The sequence below is a fragment of the Thunnus albacares genome, chromosome 2 (assembly GCF_914725855.1).
Source record: "Thunnus albacares chromosome 2, fThuAlb1.1, whole genome shotgun sequence".
In the NCBI taxonomy this organism is placed as follows: Eukaryota; Metazoa; Chordata; class Actinopteri; order Scombriformes; family Scombridae; genus Thunnus; species Thunnus albacares.
Window position 1 is genome coordinate 9,278,138 of NC_058107.1, and position 14,142 is coordinate 9,292,279.

The 14,142-nt window shown below is 41.6% G+C and overlaps 1 protein-coding gene across 1 annotated transcript in view; it reads right to left on the bottom strand.

Annotated features, from left to right (window-relative positions):
- Positions 1–9,612: 9,612 nt before the first annotated feature.
- txnrd2.2 (thioredoxin reductase 2, tandem duplicate 2) overlaps positions 9,613–14,142 on the bottom strand; it is a 29,475-nt gene continuing 24,945 nt past the window's right edge. The window contains exons 15-17 of the mRNA XM_044364794.1: positions 13,453–13,524; positions 12,931–13,028; positions 9,613–12,040 (exon numbers count right to left, since the gene is read on the bottom strand). Of these exons, the coding sequence (XP_044220729.1) occupies positions 11,917–12,040; positions 12,931–13,028; positions 13,453–13,524 (294 nt within the window). The 3' untranslated portion in view covers positions 9,613–11,916. The remainder of the gene's footprint in view (positions 12,041–12,930; positions 13,029–13,452; positions 13,525–14,142) is intronic.

A 14,142-nucleotide genomic window follows, 5' to 3' on the forward strand; every position in this document is an offset into this window, starting at 1 on the left:
AAAAGAGAGACAGAGAAAACACAGGGCCCTAATCCACAGAGCACACAGACTCCTTTCATGCGAGTGCTGGGAGAGACCTTTATTTGTCCATTCCTATCATGGAGAAAGCGGGTTTCAAGCTTGGCTAGGTCTGAGCTAGAAGATTAGATGAAACCAGAGTGTTTTAAACCTCTTCTGTGGCCATGGATTAAAGTCAACCAGTCCCCCTGCACTCCAAAATGAAACAATAAGGAATACAGGTGGATCAGTGGGACAGGTTGCATATAGTATGTAGAGCACAGTGGGTCTGAAATCTAAATAATCAAGTCCAAGCAACATTAAAACGCCCCAAAAGATAGAGATAGAGACTTTAAAAAGCAGGGAGTGGAAATGCTTCACATACTCCTGAATTTATTTAGGCAAGTAAATGTAACATTTTGTTCCAAGCAGCCTATGCAACAACCCAGTCATAGAAATTCGGTGTTTTATTGGGGTGCAGCACGTTAATTTTAATGTGAAACTGCTTATTCTCACCTCCCAGACATACCATTATGCTAAATGAGACATACAATATTTTGGATTTAGAGCGGAGGAGGATTACTTACTGTATCTAATTCCGTAATGAGATAGATCAAATACATAAGCACTTGATGACATACATAAAAAGGCGAGTCTAAGTTGTAGAGCAGCAGTGAGTTTAAACCAATTAGTGCAAATGGAGGTGGCAGAACTGTAACCCCTCAGCAGGAGGTAGGAGAACGTGTCTGCTGCCCTGCCTGGAGAGATACCATGGCCTACATTGTCATCAATTATTCCTGGCATCTCAGCTTACCCAGGGCCGGAGAGGGTGTACGGGACAATGCCAGGGTGCACTTGAGAGCCATAGTGCCTTGGTCTCCCCGTGGGTCCGAGGAGGTGGAACAGGGATGGAGAGGTGTGCTGGGGTTGGGGTGTGTATACAGTATCGTCCACCCAACCAACGAGACTGGCTGGTAAGGAAATCCCTGGAATCTCACTCTCACTCCAGCCGCCTGGTCGTGGGGGCAGGTAGGTCACTTTACAGCTCATCACCAAATTAGAAAGGCTGTGGGTCAGTCTGAGCAGCAGCCAGACCACAGAGAGATAGAAATAGATGGGAGTGCTACGATTCAGTCAGCTGGCACTCCTTCACCAGGCTCCTCTCTCATCATGGTGAGGTAAAGGGCTGTACACCGTGGAAGGCAAAACTCCAGGGAGGAACACTATACAGTGCTTTTAAGTCTCCCGAGACAGTCCTAAAGTAATGGATACATAGTGTGGACACTGATGAGCAGGAGGAATTTTTACTTTACTGAAATACAGGGCATTAGAGCGACATGAGAAAAATATACAATGATATAGAGTATATACTTTTCTGTTTACTTTTAAGATTAGGGGAAGGGATATAAGAGGAACACCAAACAATAAGTAATAAAGAAGTATTCAATTATTTAAGTGTGTATATTGGACCTTTATTCGAGCAAAAGTCCCAAAAAGTTTGTTAAAAGAAGAGTTCAACATTTTGGAAAATAAACGTATTTGCATCTTGCCCAGAGTTAGATGGGAAAATTGAAACCCTTCTCATTTGAGAGTGGTTTCAATCTTTTCATCTAACTGTCAGCTGGAAAGTGAACAAGCGTATTTTCCAAAAAAACTATTATGGAAAGGGATGGTGAACAAATGTATTTCACAATCCAACAATGACTACAAAATGGGCTCACTTTCTGAACCCATTAAGCCATGAACTTGTAACTTTGTTCAGAAGTTTGTATGAGGACATTATTACAATGGAATATAGTAATATCATAAGATGAAAAATGTTTACTTCATCAGAAGGACCTGGCCCTTATATTTACCGCACATGATTGAAAATTTGCATCAGGAGTGGTGAATATCAAACATTTTTTGCATTTTGCATGCATTACAGCAGCTACAATGATACTGAGTCATTTTTAATGTGATGTTTCTGTTCAACCATTTTATGTGGACAAGAACGTGCAAACAAGGATGGTGGTAAACTACAAGAAACTGTATCTGAGTGATCACTGCAAGTTCCACCAGAGTAATCATGAAGTGTGGGGAATGACAGCAAAAACTGTGTGTTAATGTTTTTGATAGTTAAAATATTTCTTATAGCAAGTTACATGTGGAAACATATTGACGTGAGGTCATGTTCTATGCTTCAGAAGTTATCATCCAGACTTAGAAAATTCACTAACAATGAACAAAACAGATGGATTGTCCTTTTAACGTTCCCTTAAGTATGGCACTTTACTCCTGGATACACACAAGCGTACGTGTCATTGGGTGAGTATGCATTAAGTTATCAGAACAGAAGGAGAAGATACTGCATATGGGAGTATGCGTTGGATGTGCGTGTGTCATATCATGATGGGGAGGCCCCTGCAGCTCATGTTTTCCTTGGGCATCTTTGCAGGTGTGAATGGAGAGATCTCAGTGTGGGCGAGGAGTGACTGGCCTGCCTGACACTTTAAGGAGTATAGAGCAAAACAAGATTTTAATGAATCAGTATCTAGCGGGGAAGGAGAAAGCAGATGCACAACCATTATCAGTACTGCTGAACCATCCTCCCTTGGAACAGTAAAGAAGGGGGAAGCACCCAGTTTCTCAAGTTAATATTCTTATCAGTTCCTTTTGAAACTCCTCTTTAATGATGAAGCTATTTCTCATGGTCACGTCCACTGGGGCAGCAGGCAAGAAAATGTTATTATCTTGAGCCCTAATGTTACACAGAGGAGTAGGCTAAGCATTTTTTATGCTACATGGTCACCAGTTAATTTACTGATTAAACTGGCTTCAGACTGGTTTTAGCATTGGTGAGCATTGCTAACAATGGTCTACTGTATGTGGTGAAACAATTTTGCTCAATATCACACACACTGTGACTGTACAATTTGACTCTATGGTTAAAGGCTTTCTATAGACAGTTTGATGTCACAAAATGATGCACAAATTCAACTTACTATTAAAAGTAGTAGTGGCCATGTTTCTGGTACAAAAATTTGCCTTCAACTTTTTAATAAATATACTTAATTTTCAGTTTCTTGAGAGTTAGATGAGAACATTTATAGCAGTGTCATGTACATTCATATTGAACTGGAGCCAAGAGGCTTGATTAGCTTAGTCAAGCTTAAATATGGGAGCAAGGGGAAGCTAACCTAGCTTTGCACAAAATTTGAAAAAGATTCCTGCCAAAACCTCTAAAGCTCATTAATTAACATATTGGGTCTCTTTTTTGATCCAAACACAAACAAACTTTAACTTTGAAGAGACTAGGCTGGCTGTTTCCCTCTGCTTCCTGTTTTTGTGCCATGCTAAGCTAGCTGACTCTCAGCAATATTTACCAAATATCAAACTAGTCCTTTAAATATATACCAAAAAGTTTTAGAGTTTTAAATTGTTCAGCGCCAGGTTTTATATGTGGCAATCATTTTCTTAATTCTTAGATAGATAAGTTAAATCTTTTGGCATTTAGGTGATTACATATTTTTATGAAAAAGCTGGTAGTCATCAGTGAGGGGTCAAAAATATATTTTTGCCATTACTCCATTAGCCAGGAGTTTGTATAATATCATCTGGAGACCCAAGTCAACTTGAAGAGCAAAAGGAACAAAGATAGAGATGGTTTAAAAATGCCTTTGGGTGGACAGAACCCAGATCAGTGAGCAGTGACGCATGCCATGTCTCCTCTTACAACAGACGCCTCCACATACAGTAATAACCAGTCTTCATTTCGCTCCTACTTCATTTGTCCTACACGATGACATTAAGGCCAAAGGTTACTTTGTGAAGACTAATTACTGAGCTGGTTATATATACATTGGTCTCTGAGTGTGTACGTGTACTATTATTTTTACTTTATTTTTAGGGAGTATTCATTTGCACTGAATGCATGCTTACAGTATACTCACACACTGGCACTCACACACACATGCATTAAGTCTGGACAGACAAATACAAGCCATACACAAGTGAGCTCATGTTGCCGACACACCCACGCATCCACATTCCCACCTGCCCCCACCTCATACAAACAGACACACACACATACATACAAAACATACCACGCAAGCCACCTCTCATCAGATCAGTGACCAACAAATAAACACAGGCAGGCATAACTGTGAGCTCCAGATACTCAATGAATGCAGAATGTGTAGTATGTGATTCATTCACAAGCCGCTCGTACCACCACATGGAGTTTTTATTGGCTAAACAGGAAAGACAGAATCAATCAGAGAGGCATCGACAGCAGCCGCAGGGCGAGCCCAACATGCAGTCCATCTGCATCACATGACAGGTCGGTCCCTGCAGCTCAGCCCGTGTGTGTGTGTGTGTACGTGCATGTTTATGGACAGGCCAAGCCATCAGTGGGAATGGCAATATCTCTCCTTGAAGCTCCAGCCAGATGTTTTGGCTGCCGAGTGGGAAGCCGTCATGACACTGGAAGGTATACTTTGATTTATGTGATGTGACTCACACTGATAACACCAGAGCCCCAGAGCAGACATTCAGAAGGAAACTGTCAACTCAGTGTTGATACTGATGATTTCTCTTCTCCGCCAGTGTTTGGGAAAACCTTTAGGAAGTGGAACAAAGTAGTTTGCTGTTTTCTGTGCAGTGGCATGTTAAGCTGATTGTCTCCATCAATTCTAGGGTTTGACCAATATAGCAACAACACATTTCTTTAAATTCAGCCATCAATAGCTGATATTTGTTAAATTAAACATTTTCCATAAATGGGTTCCCAAGATTTTTATCATAACTCAAGCACTGGGGCTTCCAAAACCTTAGAATTCTGTCAGCCTTCAATCTGTAGGACAATACAATGACAGTAAGGATATTTTTGAAAGCCAGTTACATTAAAATCAGGGTAATAACCGGTGTAGTACTGTCTAGTCATAAATGAATATGTAACACAGTGCATCATATCAAACATCAGAAAGGTATTTAATAAAATAAGGTGAGCCAGTTTTTTTTGTTTTTTTAAATCTTTTTCAAGAAATTTAAGGTTTAAATAAAACTGACCTAAGTTATCATGGAATTGTATCCATTCAGATTAGCCTATTCTTGGTAAGACTAGACATCAAGTTTAGCTTAACGTCAGGACTGAAACACAGTCTGAGTGGTATTTTAAGCTAAACGCTAACATAATGTTTATCACCTTAGTTTAGCATGTTAGCATGCTAACATTTGCTAATTAGTACGAACATACTGAGATTTTGATCTGAATATAGTGCTACTGGATGAAAAGTTAAGGGACCACCAAAGTTATCACAACTTATCCTAAGGGGAAAATCTGGATTGCCATTTCATGGCATCTATCATTGAGGCATTTTTTCTAATAACCACAAATGTCAATCTCATTTCAGGGGTAGAGGACAAGTCTGTAGGATTCATTCCCTAGATATTATGAATGTCTGTATCAAATTTTATGGCAATTCATTAAATCAAGTTGTTAAGATTTTCAGTCTGGACCAAAGTGGTGCCATGCAGCTAGCATTGCTACAAATACCACACAGTGAATCTGAATTAATTGCAACCTTTAGTACTTGTACTTGTTAGTTACTTGTATAAACCTAGTGTCATCACACTGATACAGAACTTGCATTCTGTATTTTCTTGCTATAAAACATTATTATCTGGCTGATTCACAAGCAGTTCTTGACTTATGCCTACCATACACTAGAAGACTTTGAAAAGACCAAAGTCTGACACCCTCTCACATCTAAAGACAATGTGTCATAAGTCACTGAGTTTATAGTCACAGACGCAAATACTGGGGATCTTGCAGGGTCACTGTTTATAAGACTACATCTAGATTCATTTTGAGATTATTTCCCATCCTATTCCTCGTGCAAATTTACATGAAGAAAAACTGTTGAACAGATGAGCAGAAACAGAAGCAGCTTTTGGCCACAGCTGCCCTTGTGTGTGTAGTGGTTTGCTCTGAAAACCCAGGGCTGCACCAATTTCTGTCCACATTTTTTTTCCTTCTCCACTCTATTGTGGTACAAGTGGGAGGCCATGTTAAAGAGGCACTTTTTTTCACTCCACAACTCCACCAGTTTCTCTTCCTTTTCCACAATCAAAGAGAACCGAGATTTGTTCATGTTCTTGCGCCTCCTTGGAGTCCCCACCACGTTTACCATCTACCCTGTTTGCTGCTTCTTGTTTGGTGCTGGAGAGAGGGCACCTATTGGTTGTTGACAATGTTCACGTGATTGAACTTCACTGTTTGCATGAGACAAGACTAAAAACGTCCGATAATATGAAACCTGTTTGATTTTTTGGATTGTCCATTCTGGGCTACTGTAGGAACATGACGATACAACATGGCGGGTTTTGTGATAGAGGACCTGCTCTCTATGTAGATATAAAGGGCTCATTCTAAGGTAACGGAAACACAACAATTCTTATTTTCAGGTGGTTATACACTAATTAAAACATACTTATGAATATTATATTCCATTGCTGCCAAGTCTGTTCCAATAGATGCCACTAAATTCTACACACTGCACTTTAAGACAGCTCAGACTGTCAGAGTTTTATGAGCACCTTACACCAAGCAATCAAGATGACAGGAGCGCACCACAACTCTTGCAAAACTCTGATGATTTTAGTCCGACACTGGAAATTTGTCTGTGACAGTGAGATCGCTTGAAACGTGGTTTGGTATAAGGCCGGCATTAGTCTGATTACAGTAGTTCTAAATTGGCTTTATAACTAAATCCTGGTTCAGTTTATTAATTCAAGCTAAGAAAACAAGGTGGTAGTGAATTAAATTAATTGAGCAAATAATGTAAACCATGTCATCTGTTTTGATGAAAAAAGTGTAGCTGATCAGACAATGATTAAGAGGTTGTTAGATGTGCAATAACAATAATAATCATAAATCTGCGAGTCCAAATATAGCCCGAACATGTTTGGATCCAAATATCAGAGTATGCGTTGTGTTAATTTGCAAGCAGACTGCTATTGACCCAATCAGCGTGGTTTGGCATGCATATGCACACAAGCAATGTCCCTTTGTTGTATGCTGTCATCAAACATCAGCTCAATAAATCTCTGTGCAGCTTCCAGAGGTAATAAGACAGCTTCCTGTGTGGCAAAAGACCTGACTAAATGATTTAGGAGTTGAGGTTGCTGATTGTAATTGCTCTCTTAGTGATGTCTGGGTATCAAAACCACAAACTATGACATTGTTGTACACCCTTTTTCACTGTTGGCCACTGGCACTAGTATTCTACACAGTGCTACAGCTAGCTCCTTTTCAAACACCTACATCCCCTCAGATAAAGGCTGCTGCAGCAGCCATGTGTATTGAATTTAGACCATTCCTGAGGGTATCCTGTTCTTATCAGGGGTCAGATAAGCTCATTTCACAGGCCCTCACCTCTACTGGGCTACCAACAGGACCCCACTCTGACAAGAGCTGACCTTTTTCTCAGTGTTTGTGGTTGAATGAGAAGTCAAGAAGGTGAGGTTACTTGTTGACTGAATCTTTCTAGAAGCAACAGTTGTAGCTAAATAAAATATGTACTCTTTAGATCTGTGAAACAAGCAAGACAACCTTGACATTCCTGATGGGGAGTCAGAAATAAAAATGTGTCCTTGGCCTGAAGAGTCCCAGAAAGAAAGTGAAGAAGGTGGTGTCTGTGAACTGTGTACATTTGTACAACAGATAACAGTGAAAGCATACAACCCCACCTCAACACCCTTGTTCCCATGGTTGTTTTTGTGAGCCTACCATTAGACTTAGTGCTTAGCTTCACTGGGTTCTTTGAGCTAATTGTCTTGAACTTGGGAGGCCAGATGAGAAAGAAAGCACCAAAATCTAACAGACCAGTTTGGAGACTCACCTTGGCTTACCAGTCTGAGGGTGCCTTTTCTACATCAAGCCTCCTGAGGACCCCATCCCCAGCCACCGCACCCCGTCCGGGCCCTGCAGGCATCTCAGGCTGACAGCTCTTGAGCCAGATACTGGCAGTACAACAGAGCAGTCATAATTGGCCCCTATTCATTTCTCAGGGATAATCCTCACCTCAGTTGAGCCTTTTCTGTTCATAGCGTCATTTTTTCGCTGATGTTTACACAAGGTATGTATCGGTTTCTCCTCCTCCTGAGGCTTTTACGCCGGCTGCAGGACTGTCTACCCAACATGTGTGTTTTAACGTGTGTCTGAGGGTTCTCCTCTTCCCGTGTGGCTGCTACGGCTCAAGACCTGAAGTGACAAAGGGCCTTATGAATGTCTGACTCACAGACAACTGTCAGTATTCAATGGGGCTGGATTAAGACAGAGCATAGGACCGAGCGTACCTTGACATGTTGACATGTTCTACTAAGTGCATTTCAAGGTGGATTTAGCCTGTTTGCTCCATTGTGGAGGGACATAAGAGACACAATTGCTAAATGGGGCTGACTATTCTTGAGACGGTGGGTGAACTTTACTCCTGCTGTCTGGGTTAGGACTGACACCGTCTTCATTCTCAGGGTGAGTGAGGCTGCTGTGGATCCTGAGGAGGTTCAGGGGTTTCAGAGAGCTCTGTCCTTAACCAAACAAACACACTGGAATTTCTTCCATTGTTGGTGCAGAGGGTTGAGTGACAGGGCCGCATAGCAGAGCTGCCTGTCAGCAGAGACGACTCAGGGTCAAAGTGTGACCACCCCTGGTGACACTGCTTAATATGAAGGCTGAGCCATGTAGCATGTTTTAAGATAAATTTGTACAGATCCACAGAGATGCATATTAACATTGACATGGTCAGTGGTTTTCTAGACACCTGTATAATGCTGTGAAAATGCAATTTTCTTTAAAAAAAAATAGTTTGGCATTTTGGGAAGTTTGCATATTCACTTGCTTGCTGAGAAATAGAGGAAAGGATAAATACCACCCTCATGTCTGTACAGTAAATATCAAGCCACCACCAGCAGATGGTTAGCTTAGCCTAGCATAAAGACTGGAAACAAGGGCAAACAGCTAGCCTGGCTCTGTCCATAAGTAATAAAATCTACCTACCAGCACTTCTAATGTCATATCTCATTTGTTTAATCTGTACTAAAATCTAAGTGTAAAAATGACATGTTGTGGTTTGACTGAGTGTTATGTGCAAGACTAGGCTGGTTACCTGGCAACCTAACAAAGTGACCATGCTCAGCCAAGAAATAGACCCGCATGCCCTGTTTTTATTACATTTGGACAGAGCCAGGCTAGCTATTTACCCGTTTCCAGTGTTTGTGCTAAGCTAATGGACTCCTGGCTGTAGCTTCATATTTATTGTACAAAACATTACAGTGGTATCTATCTTCTCATCTAACTGTGCAAGAAAAAGAATAATTTCCCAAAATGTCAAACTATTGTGTTTATGTTTATGCTTTTTTTGCTGCATTACACTTTTATTTTCGTTCTGCAACACAGGTATCAGTTCCATCTACTCAGTAAGTATGTACATCTTTTACATAATGAACACAGTTCTGTAAAAAAGGAATCTTACCATACACACAAGTGCTATATGTTTATGTATACATGTATGCCCCTAGACTCAGAGATACAAGCGACCATGCAGTCACCCATGTAGGACACAGGGCACTCAATCAGTGGACATCATTACTTTAATAGTGACACTGTGCATTCCAGTGTGTGATTACTTTACATATAAATTATGTATAACAAAGCTTTAATGGAAAATTACACTACTCTATTCACAACTACTAAAGTTGGCAGCCAGGTGACATCAGGCCTGCACTCCCCAGTTTTGGGTTTTAGTGCAGGTCATCATTAGCTGGCCGACCTGAAAGTTGAACCCTGACCCCCCCTGTGGGGCACAGCTGAGGCTCGCTGGTCAAGTCTTAGGCCTGGAGTGAATGAACAACAATTAACAACAATCATCCAAATTAGACTGATATGCCATTTTAAACAATTGAAAAACAGAGTCTCATGTTGTATGCATGAAAGCCATACTGTACTGTGTATAAAATAACTAGAATGACTAGATGAGAGAAAGCAGAGGGGAAGTAGAGGGTAAAAAGCAAACAGACATTACAGTTACACCTATGGCCTCAATGACTTCCCTCACGTTGCCTTGGGCCCACCCTGAGGTCTCTGAAGTGGCTCGTTAAGCACAGGAACATAGACTCAATTACCCAGGGCAAACACGCCGCTACCGCTCGGTATTGTGTTGGTTGGCTCTGTCAGTCCCATGGCCATCCTACACCCCCCCTCCACCCGCAGCCCCCTCGGCCTCTGCCGTGCAGTGCCGGAGCATGTGAGCCCTCTGTGCTCCAAGTGATAGAGTCAAGCTGTTCCTGCTGAGTGGAGGTCAGGGTCCTTCAGTCAGCACCTCGGCCCTGAACAGAGCACACAGGAATCCCCCCCCCCCCCTTCCCTCCCTAACCGGGCTGAAACTCGGCTCTTTCTCCTCCGGCCCAGGTCCAAATAAACCTGGTAGCCCGCTCTCTCTTTCTCCTCTCTCCATCTCCTGGCACGCTGTCACTCCCCTCATCAGAATCATTAATCAGACTGGGCAGATTAGACTTCAAATAAAAATAAACTACACCCGCCAGTCTCCTCTTAGGTCCCCCAATTTCTGTAGCAACCCGCTTTATTGACAGCCCTCCCCCTCCTCTTCTACTTAATAAACCCAAGATTGGTTGAAGATGTCCAGCACAGCCAGCAGGATGAACATTTGAGCACTTTGGCAAACGGGGAGGGGGGGGGTCTATTACTGCATTATTGATATATACAACTTGCCTTATCTTCAAAGGTGATGACTCTTGAGGGCTAACCTGCCATCCATGTAAATACACAACAGATAACCCTTATCAGTTCGGCACCAATAAAGCCAGTCTGTTTTCCAACTTCATCCAAAAGCACATATCTTTGATAGGGATTAAAGGGATTAAATGTGCAGCCTGAATGTATTCAGGCTTATGTTTTATCCAGTGACTACTTTATCCTGTCTCTCTTGGCTCAGAAAGACAGGAGAACTGGAGGGCAACAGTGCCACCTTTGGGTGAGGCTAAGTAGTGTAACTGTAGCAGCGCTCTCAGCACAGTATAATGCCATCGATGAGTAGGATCACCCTGTGCCTGGGCTGTGGCACCCACATGGCTTTTGACAGCACATGTTTGTAGTCCTGCTGTATTCTTTCATGCATTTGGAGGGAGAAGGGCATGGGAGGAAGAGGAAGAGGTCTGCTGGACTCTGCTGGGCCCTCAAGAAGCCTGGGCTCCCTGGCCAGGTCAATGCTGGCTGACTGACAGGCGGCCCGCTGACTGTTTGTGTGTGTCCATGGGAAATGGGGCGGTGTCACTGCGGCGACGGCCCTGGGGCCATCCATCAGTGTCATGGGGGGCAGTGAGTAGGGGGGTATGGTATGTGTCACCTCCAAGACTAATGGACAGGAAGTACAGCCGGAGAAACAACAATATTTGCAGAATATATATTCAGAAAAACGTTAGGGCCCGGTCCACATTTCTCGTATGATTTCAACAAAACCCTGAGCGCAGGCCTTAATCCTGATTGATGAGCGTGTTTATTTAAAAGACGCTTGTTCCACAGCCAAGGATTTACTAACCTGATCTATAGCCCTGTGCTTTTAGAGTATACATACACAACTTGCATGTAGGGGGAATAATCATCGTCTTAGTTATCACGAGCTGTCAGTGACACTAACCTGGGCAACCAGTGATGACCTGCACGACTGGCACAGGAGCTACAGCACAAACCCTAGAGAGCACTGAGAAACTGGGGGCCAGTTCGGGGGCCACATAGAAAGAGGGGGACAAAGAGAGAGCAGAATAAACCCAGGTTATAATGGGGGCCAAACTAACCTCTTTCTACTATCACTGAGGGACCCTGTGTGCTCACTAGCGTTCAGAGACCGAGGCGCTTTAACCTCAGCAGCCAGTGACTGTGGGGTCCAAGCCGGAGCGTTTAGTGATGTTGATCTTGATCAGCTCCTCAGCACAGGTTGGGTGGATGCCTACTGTCTTCAGCAGGTGGGAATATGTTGCCCCACACCTGTGACACACACAGACACACAGAGAGTTCATTCAGGTTGCTTCTGCTCAAACTGCCTTTCATTATTTCTGCATCATCATCTGCATGTGCTGTGGTACTGATATTGAGTTATTAATTAATAGTTTGAAGAGTCTTACTAGTACAAAAGTCCTTATCTACATTTTATTTGACAGTGACATCTATTCTGTCTTATCTACAATTATTTAATAAGTCCCGTATTTTCTTTTAATTTCATGCTATTTATCATTTTGTAAGAGTATGTTTGTCCCCCCCAAATGGGGACAAACATTTTGAACTAAAGTTTGTGTCTGCTGCTGCTGGAAGTGATAAGAAATTCTGATGAATTTCAGATTACAAATAATTTATTACAAGGAATAGAAGAAGACTTTGTTTTTTTAAAAAAAAGCTGCTTTTAAATTAGACTCTTGCAGTAATATTATTACTATTGCAACATAATATTAGAGAGAATATTAAAATGACTATCTGTGACTCCTCCTTTGTGGTCCTCCAAGCAGGCATCATATGGATAAGCAAGTAAAAGCTAGCTTGTACAACATACCACTAGTGCCTTAATGACACAATGTATTATTTTCAAATTAAACTGACAAAAGGGAGATCTCCTGAAACACCATGGCTGAAAACAACTTTTCATGTGTTCAGTTTTGGTTTGCTGTAACAAAGGAAGTATAATGTATTGCACTCTAAATGCATGGGTGTTGAGTGTGACAGACATCCTGCACATCCTAATGACTTTATGATAGTTAAAACACCAGCTCAACACCATCGTTATTTGGATGGTTGTTTCCATAAGGCATTAATGCACTAAAAATACAACATCTACCTAACCTTACCTTTACCTTAAAATCTATGATTTAATTAGAGTAACTTACTGGAAGCTCATAGCAAAGCCCTGTGTGACTTCTCCAGCATTTGGACCAGTGAAGTGCAGACCCAGGATTTTCTGGTCTCCACTTCGTTCGCAAATTACCTAAAGAGGCAAGAAATCAGATTTATATCCGGCAGCTGAAGCCAAAGAGGTGTTAGTGGTTGCTCTGTACCCTACACTTTTTTTTTCTGCTTTTGGCTGTGGCTGGTATATTTGTCAAACCAACCGTCAACTTTTAGGATCATTTTTGTAACTGTGGTGGATCCTGAAGCTGACACACTAGCTACAGATGAGTAAATAAAGCATTGCCAAGGATTGGTTAGGCTATTCAGACTATTTCATTTCTTAAATCAGTCTCTCTCAAAGTGTTTTTGAGCAGCAATCTGACCCCCACCAATCTGCTACAGGAACCGTCACTTAGTTGAACACACAGTACAAATAACTACATTACATGGTGTATAATCTGCAAACAAAATCTGCTAAGACACCTATTATATAATAAATTCACTAAACAGATTAACCCTACCTTAATGTAACACTGGCTGGCATCGCGCTCTGCAACAGTGAATTCCAGGGGCTTGTAGAATGCATGGTAGACCTGCACAGACAAACACAGAGGGAAAATCATACAGTATAAACAGGAGAAATGATACGGAGTATGTTACTGTGGGCCCCAGTTCTCAGCACTTCTATTCTGTATTCTGCCTACAGCCAATCAGCATTTCACAGTGATTTCAAAACAGCCACTTGTTGTTCTTTGCTCTAACCAGCTGAACTTACAAATGTGCAAACAAAACCACTGAGGGAGCAGCGATGATGATCTCCTGTTGTGAAAATGAATAATAATAATAATAATAATAATTAACAGTAATTAATACAATGAATCAACTTCGGCTGTGTATAGCAACTAAGAACAACACAGATTTACGACAACACATCAATGACAGAATTAGTTTAAAAACAACAGTAACAACAGTAACATTCATCTAAAGAGCTGTGTGATGCAACGCAAGCAAAAGAAAAACCCATAAATTTTACAGATTCATTTTCATTTTATAATCAGAAAAAAGTAGTTATATTTGGTAAATGGTCAAGTGACAGCCCATTAACTTTTATACTGTGTGTTAAATTATTACCACAATCTGATTCTGACTACCACTCAACAACAGTGCAGACATAAAGCCTTATGAGAACTAATTCAAGCACACTGTTAAAA